The sequence below is a fragment of the Solea senegalensis genome, linkage group LG1, assembly GCF_019176455.1.
Source record: "Solea senegalensis isolate Sse05_10M linkage group LG1, IFAPA_SoseM_1, whole genome shotgun sequence".
Taxonomy (NCBI): Eukaryota; Metazoa; Chordata; class Actinopteri; order Pleuronectiformes; family Soleidae; genus Solea; species Solea senegalensis.
In genome coordinates, this window is record NC_058021.1 from 11,275,017 (window position 1) to 11,294,060 (window position 19,044).

At 40.7% G+C, this 19,044-nt stretch overlaps 1 protein-coding gene and 1 long non-coding RNA gene across 3 annotated transcripts; one reads left to right on the plus strand and one right to left on the minus strand.

The window, feature by feature from the left end:
* Positions 1 to 238: 238 nt before the first annotated feature.
* On the minus strand, positions 239 to 7,612 carry LOC122773485. Its single transcript, XR_006360898.1, has 3 exons — positions 7,525 to 7,612; positions 6,089 to 6,215; positions 239 to 361 (listed from the first exon to the last, which is right to left on the minus strand). It is a non-coding gene; the product is annotated as an uncharacterized LOC122773485 (long non-coding RNA).
* Positions 7,613 to 7,651: 39 nt separating this feature from the next.
* acsl3b (acyl-CoA synthetase long chain family member 3b) lies at positions 7,652 to 17,378 on the plus strand. Of its 2 annotated transcripts, none has more exons than XM_044032203.1 (15): positions 7,652 to 7,712; positions 10,436 to 10,920; positions 11,689 to 11,866; positions 11,970 to 12,079; positions 12,267 to 12,405; positions 12,921 to 13,071; positions 13,283 to 13,406; positions 14,161 to 14,232; positions 14,742 to 14,881; positions 15,222 to 15,394; positions 15,527 to 15,601; positions 16,078 to 16,269; positions 16,362 to 16,476; positions 16,662 to 16,819; positions 16,952 to 17,378. In XM_044032203.1, exons 2-15 carry the CDS (start codon positions 10,570 to 10,572, stop codon positions 17,107 to 17,109), a joined length of 2,136 nt encoding a protein of 711 aa, XP_043888138.1. In that variant the 5' UTR covers positions 7,652 to 7,712; positions 10,436 to 10,569; the 3' UTR covers positions 17,110 to 17,378. The 2 variants fall into 2 exon arrangements, with proteins under 2 accessions (XP_043888138.1, XP_043888131.1); XM_044032196.1 differs by having other exon boundaries at positions 7,684 to 7,894.
* Positions 17,379 to 19,044: the final 1,666 nt, after the last annotated feature.

Genomic DNA, 19,044 nt, shown 5'->3' on the forward strand with positions numbered 1-19,044 from the left:
AACAACAGAAGAAGTTGGGATTGAAAAAAATTAATAAAACTTACAATAAATTGACGTCTTCAAAGACTGCCTTCAAAGACTGTCTTTGCTGTGTGTTTGTCAATTATAACAAGTTTTATGTAAAAGATGTAAAAGACATTAGTAAAAGATCTGAAAAAATAAAATTAATAAAAAAAAAAAAAAAAAAGGTCAAATTGAAACCAACTCTGTAATAGAATGTGAATCAAACAAACACAGCAACATCATAATTGTTTTAATTTTGGGGGGGCCAAACAGCCCTTTAACAATGACTATTGCTTCTTCCGTTTCAAGGTTCTGCTGGCTCAGTAACATCTGCGGAGTGTCATCGCTGCTTCTCACACTATGGAAAGAGAGAAAAATCGATTTGAAAAAGTTTTTTTTTTCCCCCCAAGATGATTGATGTCTTGGCCATAGTCAAAATGAATGCCAATAACAGTAAATCCCATATTTTTGAGTTTCTTAGAGGCTGCACTTTTTTAATGTAACTAATATTCTTTATTGTTAACATATACAATGCACTTTATCTTCATCTTCATGTGAGTGCAGGCATGTAAGTTAAGACAAATGGCCCAGCATTCAGGGTAGCAACATGAAAGCAGCCACTGTTTGAAACAATAAGAACTTTATTCGGTTATACAGTTTATATACAGTATCATCTCCTACAAATGTCTCAGCTATACAGAAAGTATGAATGCTACTGCAGTGGAAGCAGGTGTGTGTGTGTCATATGTGTCAGGCTCTTGATACAGTTCCTTAATAGATTTATTGGTATCTCTGTGTGCCACCACCAGCTCTAAATCATGGCCTATTGTGCTAGTGACAGAACCTTTTTATCCCATAACCACCTTTGTGCTATTACACTGACTCCCCGTGGTGCAGCAGGTCAGCAGGGGATGCCAGGCTGACGACCCTGAGGGGACATGAGTCTTCACAAGTGGAGAGAAATAACTTTAGGGTAGGGGGCCAAAATAAGTAGTGTTTTATAGGAGTGAGACAATGGAAGGGCAGATGACCTCCTAGGGGTCTTAAACCATCTGAAGGGCTTAAGTTTGTTTTACCAACTCATATAAAATGTAAAAAAGGGTACAAAGCCGAGTGGTGTTTGGTTACAGTGATGTGTGGAATAAAGGAATGCTTGTTTTATTTATTCACTTATTTTTGTTTCATGCAAGTTGGACTACAAATACACATCCACTCTCACCTATCACGCTACTCTTTAAGAAGCGTATCTTCACAGAATTTATTGTTATTACCTCCACCAGCACCAGGGTGGTTATGCTATGGGTTGTATGGGTGTTTGTATTCTATTTTTTCTGTGTTGTGAACAGTATAACTCAAAAAGTAAAGGATGAATTTTAATAAAATGTTCTTGGAATGTAGGTTACTTATTTATTTATTTATGTCATGTTTATTTAAAAGGGACAGATCATATTAATGACAGTATGCAATACACACATAAATATTCTTGAGGTATCAAAGCTGCCACCTTAAATCTGTATTCCCTTGCTAGGTACCAGGTGGCCTTTATTTATACAGGTTATGCCATTGAGGCACGGGGTCTCATTTTCAAGAGAGACCTGTCAATGACTACACAACGGTACAGCACAGAATCACAGACAACACAACAATAAAGGAAATGTGCAAAGTGCATAATAGAATTAAAATACGAGGAGCCGGAACAGAAGTTCCCAAAGATGCCCTCTCCAGTGAGTCTGAAAGAATTCAAAAATCCACTAAGGGAAACAAGCTATGACTCAGCTGAAGCGTGTTCCAGGCTGAGGGGGCGGAGTAGGAAATGCCATTTGGCCAAGCTCTGTGCGGACAGAGGGGACAGTAAAAGTTCTGAGAATTTTACATGTTAAAGATAACACAACATACAATACAACAATTCATACATGCACAGTAAATCTTGCAGTGTCAAAGTTCAATGACTCTTTCAGAGTTATTACTTCAACAGATTGAGTAGAATGCCCCTAGGAAAGGGTTCTTTTAACACCAATTCTGATAAGGACCAAATACACTTAGACACAGTGTTAAATTAACTCTTTAAGTGCAGTGTCAGCAAAATGCAGATGATTGTGGCCCAGGAAAGAAATTACACTGAACCACCTTGTGAGGTGTCTTTTGACGCTGTAGGAAACTGAGGGGACTTGATGGAGGTAAGTGCTTCCTCAAGTTATTTGACAAACCAGGTAGGAGTCACAAATATATCTCCATTTGCGTGAGGCTTTTGCCAAATCCTAAAAACACAGCAGGCCTTTTCTGCACCTACTGTTGTTTTAAGAGGCGACACTGGTCTTGGGAGTTAAACTCCATCTCTTTCAGGTCTGTCAAAGGGATTCCTTCATTCGTCATCCAGTTGGTGAGTAATGCCACTTAAATGCCACCGTGACAAAAGCTTTGGGAAAAAAGGAGGGGTGGCAGGCTTCAACTGGGAGCCATAGGCAACACTGTGTCTGGGGCAGAGAGCTTCATTTCACACTGACTGCAGGGCTTAAAGTTAGGATTACTTTGAAATCTGCATCCACTACATCAAACTGTCCCCACTATATCCCACCCTCCCTACTCCCACCTCCCATCACTCCCCAAAAAAAAGCTGTTGCCACAGAGCAGGAGATGAGTTAGAAGCAGATCCTCTTTGATGACAGAGAAGGATCCTTTTGTTCCCTAATCCCATACATCCCCTTCCCCCTTCTGCCCTGCTAGTCCAATTGGACGTCAAGAGGCTACATAATCAGCTGGAGGCTCAAAAGTTATTAGTTTACCTGTTTTAGTTAAAAAGGTAACCACTGTGTCCTAAATAACAGCTCTTGAGAAATCTATTTTTACTAAAAGTGGCCTTCTTGTTCGAGCAGCTAGAGCTTACAATCAATGATGTAGGAACCTTGATAACTCAGAGGTCACAAGTCAGTGGTTGTCATAAGTGGATCCCAAGGGGAGAGCCATTGGCCATGGTAAACTCCCAGAAACAGGGACTTCCAGGATACATTTCGTCTTTTCCTGTCTCTTGCCTTTAAGTGTGTGCAAAGTGTGTCTTTGTGTCATTATCAGATTGGACACACGTATTTCACAGAGGAGATGAAAGTGTTTCTTTTGCTCATAACATCTGCCCTCTGACGGTCCAAGTCCCATCAAGATGACCTCAAAGACACGGCCAGAGGACAGCGATTATCACCACGCCATACGCGCTCTAGCTCGTCATGTGATGACATGCTTATGTGTATGTGTGCGCTGAGGCGTGGAGGAAAAAAGGCATTGATTTGTGTGTGTGCGTGTGTGTTTTTGACAGAATGTGGCTGGACAGACATATGGCCTAACAAGCATGCACACACTCCAGAGACCAGTGAAGAGAGGGATCAGTGTCCAGGGTCAAAGTGCCAAGCATGGCTTACCTATCCATTTCCCTTTCATCGTGTAGCTCACATACAAACATTATCAAAAAATGCAGAGCAATAACTTCCTGAAAGAGGGGCACATTGACTCCCTCTGGTGTATGAAAGGGAGACTGCATCAAAGGAAATTGTAAACGACACAGAAAGCTTTTTTTTTTATGATGAATCATTTTTTAAAAAGTAACCAGTGTCTTGCACATTTGTAACTGTTTTTACATCACAGACCCCAGTCGTCATTCTAATTGTAATGTGAGAGGCACTAAAAAGAAATGAAGCCGAAACGATTTGTTATCACAACCCAAATCATCATTGTATCAGTAATGTATTGGTGTCATTAGCGACTTTTGTGTTGACAACAAACCAAATGCTAATGAGATCATTAGCCACTTCACAATTCCACCACTTCACATTTTCAGCTGTCATGGGACCGGGCTGTATTGATTTTCAACAGTAGCACTATGACAAATCAACACATTGTTGCAAAAGACTCTAGAGGGATGGTGCCTGTCAGATGATCGTCAGGATACAGAAATGCTCTCTGCAAGTGTATGTATATGATTTATATTTTTAGGAATTCCTGTGATGACAAACGGCATTAAACAAAAATGACAAATGGAAAGACACAGTACAGAGTCCAAAAATGATAGTGAAACAGACAGTTATAAATGACACCAGAAAATTGAGGGAAAAAAAAGGCAACCACTGTAGCTTCCATTATCCCCAGAATCAATGAACCTGTTTAAAAATATCTATACAACTGTCAGAAACCATGGCAAAGTAGCTTAATGTCAATACATCCTACCACCTGAATGAACAGTGTCTGGCATAAAGTGTTAGGATTACATTGGACTGGATTGTGAATGATATCATAGTAGTGGATTATTATTAAATATCCTCACACCAAGTGTGACAGAGAGTAAACATGCACAACGCCACATGCTATAAGTCAAGCGGCTAAAAGGAAAACAGATTTTATTTATCACATATCACATGTATTTTATCATAAATGCCTATAGAAAGTTCAAAGGGTGCATTACATTAAGACAACTCTCGTAAATGGGAGATTCAATTACAGCCTGATTTCTGTGGTGTGTTGTTCTGGGATTTTAAAGCTGTAGGGTGTAACTTTTAAATCTAAACAAATGTCAGCTACATACATTCAAATGATTGTCAAATGAGTCCACACAATGCTCTCACAGCTCTCTCTGTTTCTCAGAAGAAGCATGCATGGCCAGTAAAGCTGCACCACTTTACTCTACCGATGGACTATGGCTGAAAAATAAACTTCCCACTTGTATTTTAATCACAATCAGGATTTTTGTCTCTTCAATTTGTCGAGTACTGAAAATGCGTACTTCACCAACAGAACACGAAGCAAATGAAGAACTAAACAATTGCCTAATGTTTGAAAAACCCTTTGTCTGGCAACAATACGAGCTGTGTGTGTGTGTGTGTGTGTGAGAGAGAGAGAGAGAGAGAGGAGGAAGAGAGAGAGAGAGAGATAGGCGAGGTTTGGTCAGTTCAAAATACTCTAAGTATGTAAGTAGTTGTATTCTATTCATGAATGGCATGTAGGCCACATGCAGGAGCCAAGTCTTGGAAAATTACATATTTTGTTTACATTTCCCTCTTTGCAGAAAGATTTTTGAATCTTTTTTGAAGACTTTTAAGTCTTTCCTCACAAGCTAGAGCTCTTTGTGTTCAGGAGTTACAAATGTATGAAAACTTTAAGGCCTCACAGAAGTTTAAGGCCTTGAGGGTTATTCCCAAAGCGTCATAATGTTTTTCTTGAGGTAGTTCATGGTGGATTTGAGGCTGTACTTTGGATCATTATATTTATGTTGATGCCAACGTTTTGACTGGCTTGTCCACATTGGTATCTAGAATTTGCCGATGGATACCATTAGCTTCATTTTAGCTTCATCCGTGAAAAGGCATTGGCTTTCCAAACCCAAAGCAATGTACATCGTTCAGATGATGGAGGGTGACTAACTTTCCAGAGCAAGGAAAATCTGGCTTTTGAGCTCTATGGCCTGTCATGCAAGAGAATACACAAAGTTTTCCATGACAACACTCAATTTTCCCTGTGATTGAAAAAATAACATAAATCAGTACACAAACATGTCCTTCAGGGTGGTCCTTTCTGGCTGTACATCTGCCAGGTCTGGGTCAGGGTGAATGAAACACATGCAACACAAGACAAAGTGCTTGGATGTGTTAGCTGCTCTTCAGCTGAGTCTGAGTGTCCAACAAGGCAGCCTTCACATGACCACATTCTTGCAAAGACTGATTTGCAGAAATGTTTTAAAGTGAGTGAGTTCATACCCTATGCAGCTGAAACATCATTCATTAAGAGACTTTGTCAAGGAGTGCTATTCTACCCTTGGTGGTACTGCACACACACATTCTTGAGCAGCATTATAACTGAAGACACTCATAGATATAATGCATATTCCCTAGCCCATTGCCCTAACCAAATGCCTACCCTAACCATTAAAATAAACCTAAACTACACATAATTTTAACCCTAACCCTAAAAGCAGATTCACATAGCTATCCTATAAAAGACAATGCATTGATTTCCATGCATTTGGACAGCCTAAACAAAGCATTATCCCTAACCTAACCACAATACAATACACCATTTTAGCCCTAAACAAATAGTGTGCACACACCGTTTCTCCAGAGTGCTATTCCCCGCTCCAATGTAATCACTCACTGCACCTCTGCCAATTCCACTTGGGGTTGTGAGAGTTCAGGTAGTCCTTCATCCTCCTCTTCCACACACGATCAGACATGACCCTGGAACACAAGGTCAAAATCCTCAATAAAAGTCTCCTCTCCTTTGAAGAGACACAAGGATGGATTTGCAGTGCTGACAATAAACAATATTGGTAAGTGCAAAACTTTCTCAGGCAATTGGTGAGACAAAGAAAAGAAAACAAACAAAGAAAAGAAAACAAGCAAAACTGAATACATACATCTGCAACTGATGGGCTTGGTAAGCAACACTGGAGACATGCTCTGTTTGACAACCTATGTATACAGTTCATATGAAGGCTCCATTCTGCACAACTGACTGACCCATATCTGATAAAGCAGCTACAGGTAGCAGCAACACCAGACACTGCATCTAGGAGCTGTGCCATCTATCCCACTGACTAGTTTGTGTGAATGGACTACACATCACTCTTAGTCCATTGAAGACACTAAGGTGCTCAGTTTTCCAGGGTTAGTACCGGGAGCTCAGCAGCTGACAGGAAATAAACACAGCACAGGAAATAATCGGTTGTCCACTGCCTTCTTTAGAGGAAGTTGCAAATTGTAGACTTCTCTCCAAATCCACAAACATATCAAAAGACTGTACCCACCCTGCCAACTCACTGTTTGAACTTTTGCCCTCAGGGAAGCGTTACAGGTGTCTCAAAACAAGAACGAGTAGATTTGGAAACAGCTTTTTTCCAGAAGCAGTGACTGTCATAAACAGTCACAAAAATCACGAGAATTCAAGTTAATCAAGGCACTTCACTTTTATTATTATTGGTTATTTATCTTCTTTGTTTAACACTGCAACTATTTATATTTGTAATGTGTGTTTCATTGTGTGAATGACATGTTTATGCTGATATGTTTTTATGTGTGGCTAAGCACTTTACTGGAGCAGTGCTCCAATTTCGTTGTATTTTTAATGCAATGACAATAAAGGAATTCTATTCTATTCTATTATTACAACTACACCTATATGAGGCACCATTAAAAGTTGTTTTATTATTATTATTCCAAGCAATACTGGGCAATTAAAACATTATCTTGCAAGGGTAACTTCATAAAAACATACAGTGGCGGTAACATGATTTGAGGGTTGGAAAGAGGTTTAAAAGATTTTATATGATGACACTTGTCGGGGAGACAACACAAACACGTCAGCCACGGAGGGCGCCATGTTGGACCCACGTGTACAAAATAACAAATGATCACGTCCCAATTCACAACACAAATCATTTCCAAAAGAGAGAGTCATGAATCACAATCAGCCCAATTAAAAGGATTAAAACACGCATTCTGTACCAGACAGCTGCAGCAATGTTTGCTCAGTTTACTACTCTGTTACCGTCAAACCGCCTCGGTCTGTGTCTCACGGCTGACTGTGGTTGCCGACGTTTGTGACCGCGAGTAACCCCACTGACGTCCCTCTGCTCCATGCACGCGCCACCTTCTGCGCTCCAATCCCGAGCTGAGGAACGCCATGACGTCACGTACTGTCTTCCGGGCTGGCAGTCCTGGACCGGTGATGCTCAGGTTTGGAGTTTCAATCATTTCCAGATTCGTCTTTATATAATACATATACACCGTTAATTATAGCTACATCGAGTCCGTGTAAATATATTATTGTTAGTACAAAAAAGAGCTGTGGTTAAGAGTAAACACCTATTGCTCCCAGTCCCGCAACGGCTCAGGCGCAGCGGCAGAGGAAAAAAGAGGTGAGAGAATGTGTTGCTGCGTGAGCGCTCTGCAGATGTTGATGAGGGGAACTAATTGTTAGCTGCCGGCTAGCTCCGCAGCGCGTAACGTCGCCATTAAACCCCAAATTCACGTACACTGGGATGGACGTGTCACGCGTTAAATCACGAGATAGTTAAGTTGAAGAAACGGGTTTATTTCAACAACGGCTCAGTAACCGCTGCAGTGGTTAGCATGAAGGCTACACGCTAGCTTCCCTTCCCCTCTTCGCTAGCCAGCCGCTAGCTTGTAGTTGTCCGCTAGCTGCTAATGTTGATCCTGCCTTCGCTGGCCATTACACAGTTTCTGTCACTGGAATGAAAAGGTCACGTTATAAGCTGTTCAGGGTAAAAATCATTCTTCTAGCACTACGTGTGGTGTTGAAGATTATCTGCTGGGTATCTGCTCACAAAAACTATACCAGTATTTATATTAATTTATTATTACTATGCTTTTTTGGCTTCTGCCTCTCTTGGGGTCGTAACTGTTATTACTACTGGAAGCTGTATTGCAGGAATCACCCACTCTGTTTATTTATGCAATTATTATGTCTGTATTACATTATGGCCATTGGGTATTATTCCATACTCCACCTTCAACCGATTTATCCTCCACATTAGAGTCGGGAGACCGGAGAACCTGGAGAAAACCCACACACATATGAAGAAAAACATGCAAACTCCGTGCAGAAAGGACCTTGTTATGACTGGCTCTCAAACCTGGTTCTATGTGCTAGGATATTGTTATTATTATATTATATATTTTACTATACTAGACACACTCAGTATTTATTTATACTATAGTGATATACTCACCAGCCACTTCTTTAGGTATTATCTGTGCCTATTAAAGTGTTCATTGAGGTTTTCTGCTGCTGTAGCACATCTGCTTGAAGGATCGATATGTTGTGAGTTCAGAGATGGTGATCTGCATACCATGTTTGTACAAAGTGATTAGTGTTGCCTCATATCAAACCAGTCTCCTCTGACCTCTGGCATCAATAAGGCATTTTCCCCCAGAGAGCTGCTACTTCTCATTAGATATTTTTTTCCTTTAAATAGACCATTTTTGTCCCAAGAGACAGTTGTAAGTGAAAATTCCACTAATACAGGTTCGAAGTCACTTAAATCTCCTGGTTTAAACTTCAGGAAGTTGACTTGATTATGCCTTCATACATTATCAATTTGAGTTGCTGTAATGTGATTATTTATTTATTTGTAATCCCCTTTTATCTTTTATACCTACCATTATTTGTAGTTGAGCTACTGTGACAATCAGATCACTCATAATTGTCTACTGCTGGAAGCTATTGTCTTTAGTGACATGCAAATCAAAACATCATAATATAACATCTTGTCAAAGTAAATGATCAGATTCAACTATGCAAACAATAAACAAAGAAATGGGCACTACAATCGGCCTCAGTGCAGAAAGAGACCTTGAAATTTATGTCAAGCAATCAGCCTGATGTTCTGATGCTCTCTTAGTCTCCTAATCATTAGTTATTAAAATTACCACCACTGTGTAATATTGCACTGTCATAACTGTAACTGGAACACAGGAGTATGGCGCAGTATTGGTGACACTTTGAGACTATAATAAAAATGTGTGTGTGTGCACACATGGCTCTGTTTACTAGAGTATGTTATAGCATGAAATTAAAGTTAAAAAGTAAATTAATGTTCTTTAATGTGCTGTTAGACTTGTAGAATTAATTAAAATATCTTTTGCTTTTTATAGCTTGTGTATGCATATGGTCAGGACCTGCCCCCCCTCTTTGTTCTGTGTCAGATTCTTCTCAGTGCTGTTATTTTAGCCGGCCTGTGTTTGCTAACCTCCCATGTGACCTCAGGCCCTCTCTGTTTTAGCTGCAGAGCGAGAACTGCTGCTACTTCTGGCATGTTCAAGTTCAGCGGCTACAGGACTTTGCCAATGTTTACGCCTCAGGATACTAGATACTAGAAATAGCTGAGCTCTCCAGAAGACAGTTTGTCCAGTGGCTTTTGTAATTTAGCCAAACAACTAAGGGCTACAGTAACAAGGAGAACACATTCCAATCCTGCATGTTACTTGCCCAATGTCCGATGCATGAAAATCCCCTTCTGAATGAGCTTTCACTTCCTTAACTGTCAGCTTGCTCATCATTGAACTGGAAACAGCTTTTTGTGCATGTGAGCTCCATGAAATAGTGCTAACTTTTTTTCTTGTAACTCACCTAGTTCAGCTGTAATGAGGCTCAAGATTAGGCCCTTCCTTTGTAAAATAAATTTTAATCAGAATGGTTTGTCCATTTCTCTGGAAAATTGTGGCACTCTACCTGTCCTTTCTTTTCCTGACACTCATTCAGACTAACAATGGCCTTGCAGACAGCAAGATGAATGAATAAATATGTTATTTTATTACCACAGAAACAAGTCAGATCAAAATTGTGTCACGGACCATATACTGTATGAATAGCTTAAACAACCCTGCTTTAGACTATTAATAAACATATACAATTTCATGCTGTCTCTGTGTTGCAGGTCTGGTTGACTGACAACACAAAGAACCCCCCACCTGTAACCGTCACCCTCTGCAGCAAGTGAAAGTACCTCCAAGTGCATAACCGTTGCACTTGTGGTCTGATCTACCTCCAGGGCAGACTTTATCTTCAAAGATGAAGTTAAAGGAGGACATGAATCCCCTGCTACTGCAGGTCTTCCGCTCTGTTGTCTGGGTCTACTCTGTCATCACTTTCATTCCCTGGTACTTCTTGTCTGGAGCTGGGAACAGTTTGGAGCAGGCTCGACGCATCAAGGCACGCTCCATTAGCAGGAACCCAGCAGGGCCTTACAGAGCTTTCAACAGCCAAGAGAAGCTGGTAGCATTGCTGCAGCCTGGTGTGGACACCTTGGACAAAATGTTTGAACATGCCGCTCACAGGTTTCCACAGAGAGACTGCCTCGGCACCAGGGAGTTGCTCAGTGAGGAGGATGAGCTCCAGCCAAATGGGAAGGTCTTCAAAAAGGTGAGATACATTTTCCTTTACCTTTGTACTCTTGTAAAAATGTGACTCAGGTTGAGACAATATGCACAATCAGGGGGAGGAGGTGGGACAATTTGAAGTGCTAAAAGGGAGAGCCTGCTTCTTATCAGCTATTACAGGACTTCACAAATGACAAAGAGCATATTTAAAATTCTTAATTTTCACTGAACACATTTTTGTTACATAAAGTGTCATGTTTTGTGGCCTTTGTTAGGAACAGGAAAGCAGTGAAGTTGCTGAGTGCTCCTGCTTATCTTAATTTGAAGTTGTAAAAGCACTGAGGTGAAGTATTATGGGAAGTTTTCGTGTGTTTGTCAGTGAGGCTAATGGCTTGGCAGGCTGCTACTGTCCACAGTTCTAGGAATGTGGGTGGAGAAGCAAAAGCTGGGTGACTGGGTGTCTCTTGCAAAGCTCCAAAGGCCCTCCAGGTGGTGCTAACTGACTGCATATGAATAAAGACATATGACAGGAAACAATGTCAGACCTCTTTCGGATTTAATAAACTGCTTGTCACAGATTATTACCCACTGCTTTGCTATTCTTTTATAATGCAAAATAGTTTACGTATTAATTCCATCACTGCTTAAAACCGTTTCAACACTTGGTTCCTATGTGTTTATTTAGAAAATGCTCTTTAGAAAATGCTCATTCAAGCCACCTTGAATGAATGAAATGTTATGTATTTTACATGTTTTATGATGTAGATATATTCCTGGGGAATAGGTTTGTTGAACATACATTTTCATTCAGGTAATTCTGGGGAACTACAACTGGCTGTCATATGAAGAAACCTACCTGGCTGCAAAGTGTTTTGGCAGCGGCCTCGCAGCTCTCGGCCAGAAGCCTCAGTGCAACATCGCCATCTTCTGTGAGACCAGGGCAGAGTGGAATGTTGCAGCACAGGCCTGCTTCATGTACAATTTCCCACGTGAGTCCCTGAACAACACACATGTATTTAGACATAAAGGAAAGCACTTCAACTGATTGCTTAACTTAACTTAACTTAACTTAAATTGATTTGAATTTGACAGTTGTGACGCTGTACTCCACTCTGGGACCCAAGGCTATCGCCCATGGCCTGAACGAGACCGAGGTGACCCACATCATCACAAGCAAAGATCTGCTTCTTAGCCGACTTAAGGTAACTACTTCACTGTCTTCATCACAAGTCCACTGTGTTTAATGTGTGGTATGCCAATGACGCATTGTTTGTTGGTTACAGTATGTGTCAATAGCATTTATCAAGAAGCTCAGTTCTGTTTACATAAGTACTTTGCTCTTTTCACTCACCCTCCTCTCTCCCACATACATCCAACTCCATGTCCCAGGCTATACTGTGCGATGTGCCGAGGCTGCAATATGTCATTGTAGTTGACAGTAAACCCACAAGCTGGCCAGACATCCCGAGAGGCATCATGGTCTACAACATGGACGCTGTGAGGGAGATGGGATCCAAGCCTGACAATAGTGAGCATTTATGTAATTTGATTAAAAATGTTTCTAAATTTGTCGTGGGGGAATTGAAGTACTCTGATGGAGGCTTAATAGAATGGCAAAACCCCAGTGTGTAATTGGAGTGTTGTGCTGTTTACATTAGACTCAGATTGAGGTCAAACACCTTGTGCCATGATGACCGACTTATTTGGAAAATGAGGAGAGACTGAAATGATGTGTCTGTGCTCTAGCATCACTTTAGGAAAATGTGAAATATTCAAAGGTCTACATTAATTCACAATGTTAATTCAATTCACAAATATAATTGGTAAAGCTTGCAGTTCTAGCATGTATATAAAAAAAACATTGAAATTGCAGTTATTTAAACAATGTATTGGCTAAAATTGATAGCTTTTTAATGTAAACTTAACACTAAATGATAAGTTAAAAGAAATAATTGATAGATTAACTGACAAAAAAAATAAAATGTATAACTCTATATGATGTACATCCTCCCTAACACTGTCATCCATCTCCTGCCTCTAAAGTCGCAGTTGACCGCAGACAGCCACAGTCCTCGGATATTGCCGTCATCATGTATACCAGTGGATCAACAGGAATTCCCAAGGGTGTGATGATCTCCCATGGCAACATAGTTGCTGGCGTCACTGGCATGGCAGAGAGAATCCCTGACCTCAAGTATGCGAATATCAAATTTGCTGCCCATATCTATGACACTCACTTTCCTTATTAATTTATATTTTCCCTGTGTCCTGCAACTCTCTGAATCAACAAAATATCATGTCTTTACTCCTGTGCACTCTATTATCATTTGTACTCACCACTCACCATTATTTTTATGTCTGTGATTATACTGGAAGTTAACCTGCTGTTACTTCTATGCCGACAGTGAGACGGACACCTACATCGGTTACCTGCCACTGGCCCATGTTTTAGAGCTCAGTGCTGAAATGGTGTGCATCTCTCACGGCTGTCGCATCGGTTACTCCTCCCCTCAGACTCTGGCCGACCAGGTCAGTGCTGAGCATGTTGTCACTTGGATGCATTACATTAGGCTGAGCTCCTCTGTCAACATCACGTTAGTAACAAAGAAATGATGGTGTTATTGTGACTGAAACCAGACTATTAAAATACAGGTTAGACATGGTAGTTCAACTGATATGATGCTTAAATCATTTGGGAGCGGAATTACGACTGCATGTATACATTAAGCCGGACTTAAGCTGGCCTTGTGCATTTTCACAGTTCCTACCCCCCAGCTTTGACCCCAAAGTAAAATAATAAGCCAGTTCAGAGAAGTAGAAGACAGCAGTGAGAAAAACATGGTGAAATCTAGGCCACTATGTTTATTTGGATTGATGAGGAGACAGAATTAATCCTCTGTCAGCCTAAATGATGAATGAATATTTCTTAGTTCATGAATAGTAGGAGGACTTGGAAAAACGCACCATAGCTCCACGTAGCCGCCAGCTAAACCAGAAACCACTTACAAACATAGTTCGACTCTGTGCGTGGAAACGTACTGACTATTTGAAGCTAAGGTAGATTCGACTGACGTATCTCCTTCCATTAAACATAGTTGGATTCTGTGTCTCACTTGACTTTCTGTCCTGTTATTTAACATTGGAGCCTCATTAAGTCATAATCCAGTCTAGATGCTTATGGCTACTTTAAAAGCTCTGTGTGGTCAGGCAGCGACAGACATTACATTGGCCATTAACTACCCCACATCAGCCACAGCTGACAAGTCTTGTTTCATTTTTGCAGTCTACCAAGATAAAGAAGGGCAGTAAAGGCGATGCCAGTGTGCTAAAACCTACTCTCATGGCTGCTGTACCAGTAAGTCTTCTCACTTCTGAGTAACTCTTAACAGTACAGCACGGTAACTACATGCCAATTGTGTGGTAATCATTTCTCAATTTGGAGGTGGTATTGTGGTAATGCCATCTTATTTCTAATGCAGTTTCCAGGGTGGTAATAACAATGGTTATGGTGTAGTAATCATGAGATAAAATGATCATAATACCATGTTATTTCCAAAGTAACAGCTTGGAGAATTGCTGTGTTATACTGTCACATAAAAAGATTTGGGAATCAGAATTGGTAATTACATGTTAAAATTCATCTTCCCATATGTCCCAAAAACTTTTTTGCATTGTTACCAAGCTATAACTTGGTCATTAGTACAGGAAAAGATGGTATTACCATAATATTACTTCCCTATTACAAAGTTATTATTACTCATATAGTTACTGCACTGTATTGTAAAATGTTACACATGCATAAATCCCATAAATCAACAACAGTCTTGTACTACTAATATGTATTTTCTTTCCTGGTGCGTGTAGGAGATCATGGATCGGATCTACAAAAATGTGATGACCAAAGTCGAGGAAATGAGCAAGTTCCAGAAAACACTCTTTGTTTTGGCTTACAACTACAAGATGGAGCAGATTTCCAAAGGCTACGGCACACCACTGTGTGACAGGTAACACACACACAGTACTGTGCTCCCATACACACCAACTGAGTCTTCAGCAAAGGCTCTTTAGTTATTCACTTCCTCATGATACATCAGTAAATATTTACCTCTGCTCCCACAATAGTCCTAATCCACTGCAAATTCATTATCTAATCTTTATTAATAAGTAGCTTCTACAAAGGTGTGGGGGAATTTTTCCCTGGCATAATGTGATTCATTGCTGGCTATTGATCAGGATGTCAAATATGTTTTGTGTTTTTTTTGTTCAGTCTTTGTGTTGCTGTTGGAGTCTCACTCATCATATCACAATCTGTGTTTTTGTCTCCATTCATCTCCACCCCCGCAGTCTGGTGTTTAAGCGTGTGCGTGCGCTGTTGGGAGGAAACACGCGGGTGCTGCTTTCTGGCGGAGCTCCTCTCTCGGCTGCCACGCAGCGCTTCATGAACATCTGTCTGTGCTGTCCTGTGGGACAGGGTTACGGCCTCACAGAGACCTGTGGAGCGGGCACCATCAGTGAGGGTAAGATGGAAGGAAGGTTTAGATGTTAAATTTCCTTTCAAGGGGTTTAGTAGAGGGGCTTAAACACAGGAGAGACTTTGATGTGCAGGAATAATGTACTTTTATAAAGGAGTCTTTGTTGGTCTTTTTCAGTGTGGGACTACAGCACAGGTCGAGTTGGTGCTCCACTCGTTTGTTCAGAGATCACACTTAAAGACTGGAAGGAGGGTAAGTCAAACTTCACGTCCAAACAGCAAAACAGCAAAGGCACTCGGTGTGTCAAATTACTTCACCATGTATGTATGTTCAGTCACACTTGAGCTGGCCTTGGCACTCTGCACACACTCCACACCCCCGGGCAGGAATAAAAGAAGCATTAGGCAAAATTCAGGCTGGTACTGTTTTTAGACTGACGAGGAAGACGAGTTCAGCCAGGTCACATAATTTTAAATACTTTAATATCAATTAAAGTACATGGATGGTAGGAGATTTGGAATGGTGCTCAACATGTGACATGTTTTGGTCTGTGATGGGTACATAGTGGAGGTGCACACACTTCATCCAATAAACAGACTCCTCAGCTAGTGTTTGTGTACAGCGACAAGAACAGTGGTCCAATTAAACGGTGTAGTAGTTTGACTAAATTGTGCATGGAAACGTGCAGACTGATGCTTTTGCCTAATCACATTGATGCTTTTCTGTAGGTGGTTACCACAGCACTGACAAGCCCAACCCTCGGGGGGAAATTTTGATCGGTGGGCCCAACGTAGCGATGGGTTACTACAAAAACGAAGCCAAAAACCGTGAGGACTTTTTTGTGGATGAAAAGGGGCAGAGATGGTTCTGCACTGGAGACATTGGAGAGTTTGAGCCTGACGGATGCCTCAAGATCATTGGTAAGAAATACACACACTAGTGTATGCTTGTGTGTATGTCGATGATGACGCGATCATGAGGATTGTGACACGTTTACTATCTCTTCTCACAGATCGCAAGAAGGACCTGGTGAAATTGCAGGCAGGCGAGTACGTCTCTCTAGGAAAAGTGGAGGCTGCTTTGAAGAACTGTGCTTTGATTGACAACATCTGTGCCTATGCTAACAGGTGACATTCTGCACTCTCCTTTTTAATCGCTCTGAATTAACCTTCACTTCTGTATCCTATTCAAATGTAAATCACCAAGCACAAACACTTAGGTCTGAGACACTTAGTCTCTGGTCAGCATGACTTCATTTCTTTATTCCTATTGGTGAATAAATTAGTCAGATTCTCTTGTACTTGATTTTCAGTGACCAATCCTATGTGATCAGCTTTGTGGTTCCTAACCAAAAGCAGCTGATGGTGCTAGCGAAACAGATGCAAGTGAAGGGCACATGGGAGGAGCTCTGCAACAACGCTCAGATGGAGAGAGAGGTTCTTCGCGTCATTACTGAAGCTGCGATCTCAGGTTAGGGAGAAAAATCTGAGCTCAAACGAAATGTCATTTCAGTCCAGATTGAATGCAGGAGTGTCAGACTTATCGCTATTATCACACCGTATCTGCCTCTCTGACTTGCTGCTTCTTTTCACCCCCAACCAGCACAACTGGAGCGATTTGAGATACCAAAGAAGATCCGGCTGAGTTCTGAGCCCTGGACACCGGAGACTGGCTTGGTCACAGACGCATTCAAACTGAAACGCAAGGAGCTCAAAACACACTACCAGGAAGACATTGAGCGGATGTACGGTGGAAAATAACAGAGACTCACTCCAAACAACACAAACCAACGTATATATACATATACGTATGTATATATAACGCATATATATATATATATACATATACATATATATATATTTGTGCACTACACAAGAAGCTCAGTCACTACTACCAGGACAACTTAACAACAGTTAACACACACGCATCAATACAGACACACAAAGCGTCTCATATTCACCTCCTCCTCCTCTGTGGCTTCTCTGTGACGAGCTTTGATCAAAGGAGAGTAAACAACTATTGAATCCAACTTAATGTTTTCTGTCGTGACCAAAAAGGCAGAAGGAGACAACTGAACCAGCCAGACGTGCGCCATGAAACGCACTCGCCGTCGCTCCCGCTTTGATGGATTTTTTTTTTTTTTTAAGCCCTGTGAGTTGCTATGACAACCGAGGCGGCACATTAAGTCAGATGTCTGCATGACTTGAAGCGAAACAATTGTTAGACTAGACGGGTCTGGATCAATCCCCCCAACACCACCACCACACCGTTTGCTTCTCGTCTTTCTTCCCTGCTCTCTGGAGCCTTCCATTCCATTTCAGCATAGTCGTGGACTTGCAAGTGCACATACCTGGCAAGAAAAATGGGTAGCATGAGCCTGACAGAAGTTCCCTCCTGGGCTTTAAATAATATTCAGGTTGGAATCTATGCAGGGATCTCTATTCTTTTCAATTAATATATATATATATATATATATATAAATATATGTGTATACATATATATATATATATGTATACATATATATATATGTATATACATATACATATGTATATGTACATATATATATATATATATGTATATATATAAATATATATGTATGTGTGTATATATATATGTATATACACATATACAGTATGTGTGTGTGTGTTGCTATGTTCCCCTCATTTTTGGTTTTGAAACCCATTTGAAGAGTACTGTTTGTGTGTGTGTGTGTGTGTGTGGAATCCGTGTTGTAAAGCCATGAGAGTTTGTGCACTAAGATGTTTCAGGTGTATTATTTTGAGGGGTTTTCTTTTTCTTGTCTTTTTTACGCTATTACTTAAATAATCTTTGTTTACAGGCTCTTTTTTTATATATATATATAGATATATGGATATATCTATATATATAATTTGCTTGTTTCTCAACGTTTGTTTGTTTGAGTGTGTGTTTACCGACTATGACTCCAGTCTCCGTTTAACGTCTGCTCTCAGCCTCTGCAGCAGGATCAAACGTCAATCTTAAAATGGCATCCATTTGGAGTTTTCCCCTCCTTATCTGCCTCCCGGCCTTTGTCTTATCGGCTGTTTCGTTGTCGTCATCGACACCTGCCACATAATTCCTCCCGTCATGACCAATGCACCATATGGGATGTCTTAGTCTGCCGTGGAAAGATAGTTACGCTTTCATCTCCCGGTTACTTTACGCTATAGGTATAGTTACTGTTATTTTATTTTTTTCTTCAGTTATGATACAGAATGAATGTGCAATATTGATACACAACGTAAATTGTGTAGGAAGAATTGAAACACACAGACAGCAGCAGCCCCTCCATAGTGAATGAATGTCAAGGCCTGTATTTCTGTGTAGGAACATTAGCCTAGGAATAAAGATGGTAGAGAGACACTGACGAGGACGCTTTAGACCATGTCGAAACATGTTTAATGTAAACGTGAAATTTAAATATTTGGCATCGTAGAAGCTGCACCATGAAAAGTGTGCAAATGTACCAAAGCACCCTGATGATGTGTTGAATAGCGAAATGAGAGAATCACATTTGGATAACTGAAGGAATTCCTCAAGAATACACTCCTTATTTAATTATGAGCTTACTAACTTGACTTCATGGAGTGTAAATAATGTGTCTTTGTCTCCAGACTGGTTTTGTGTATGATACTGTTTGTGCATTGTGTTAACTGCCATTTATTTGAACTCAT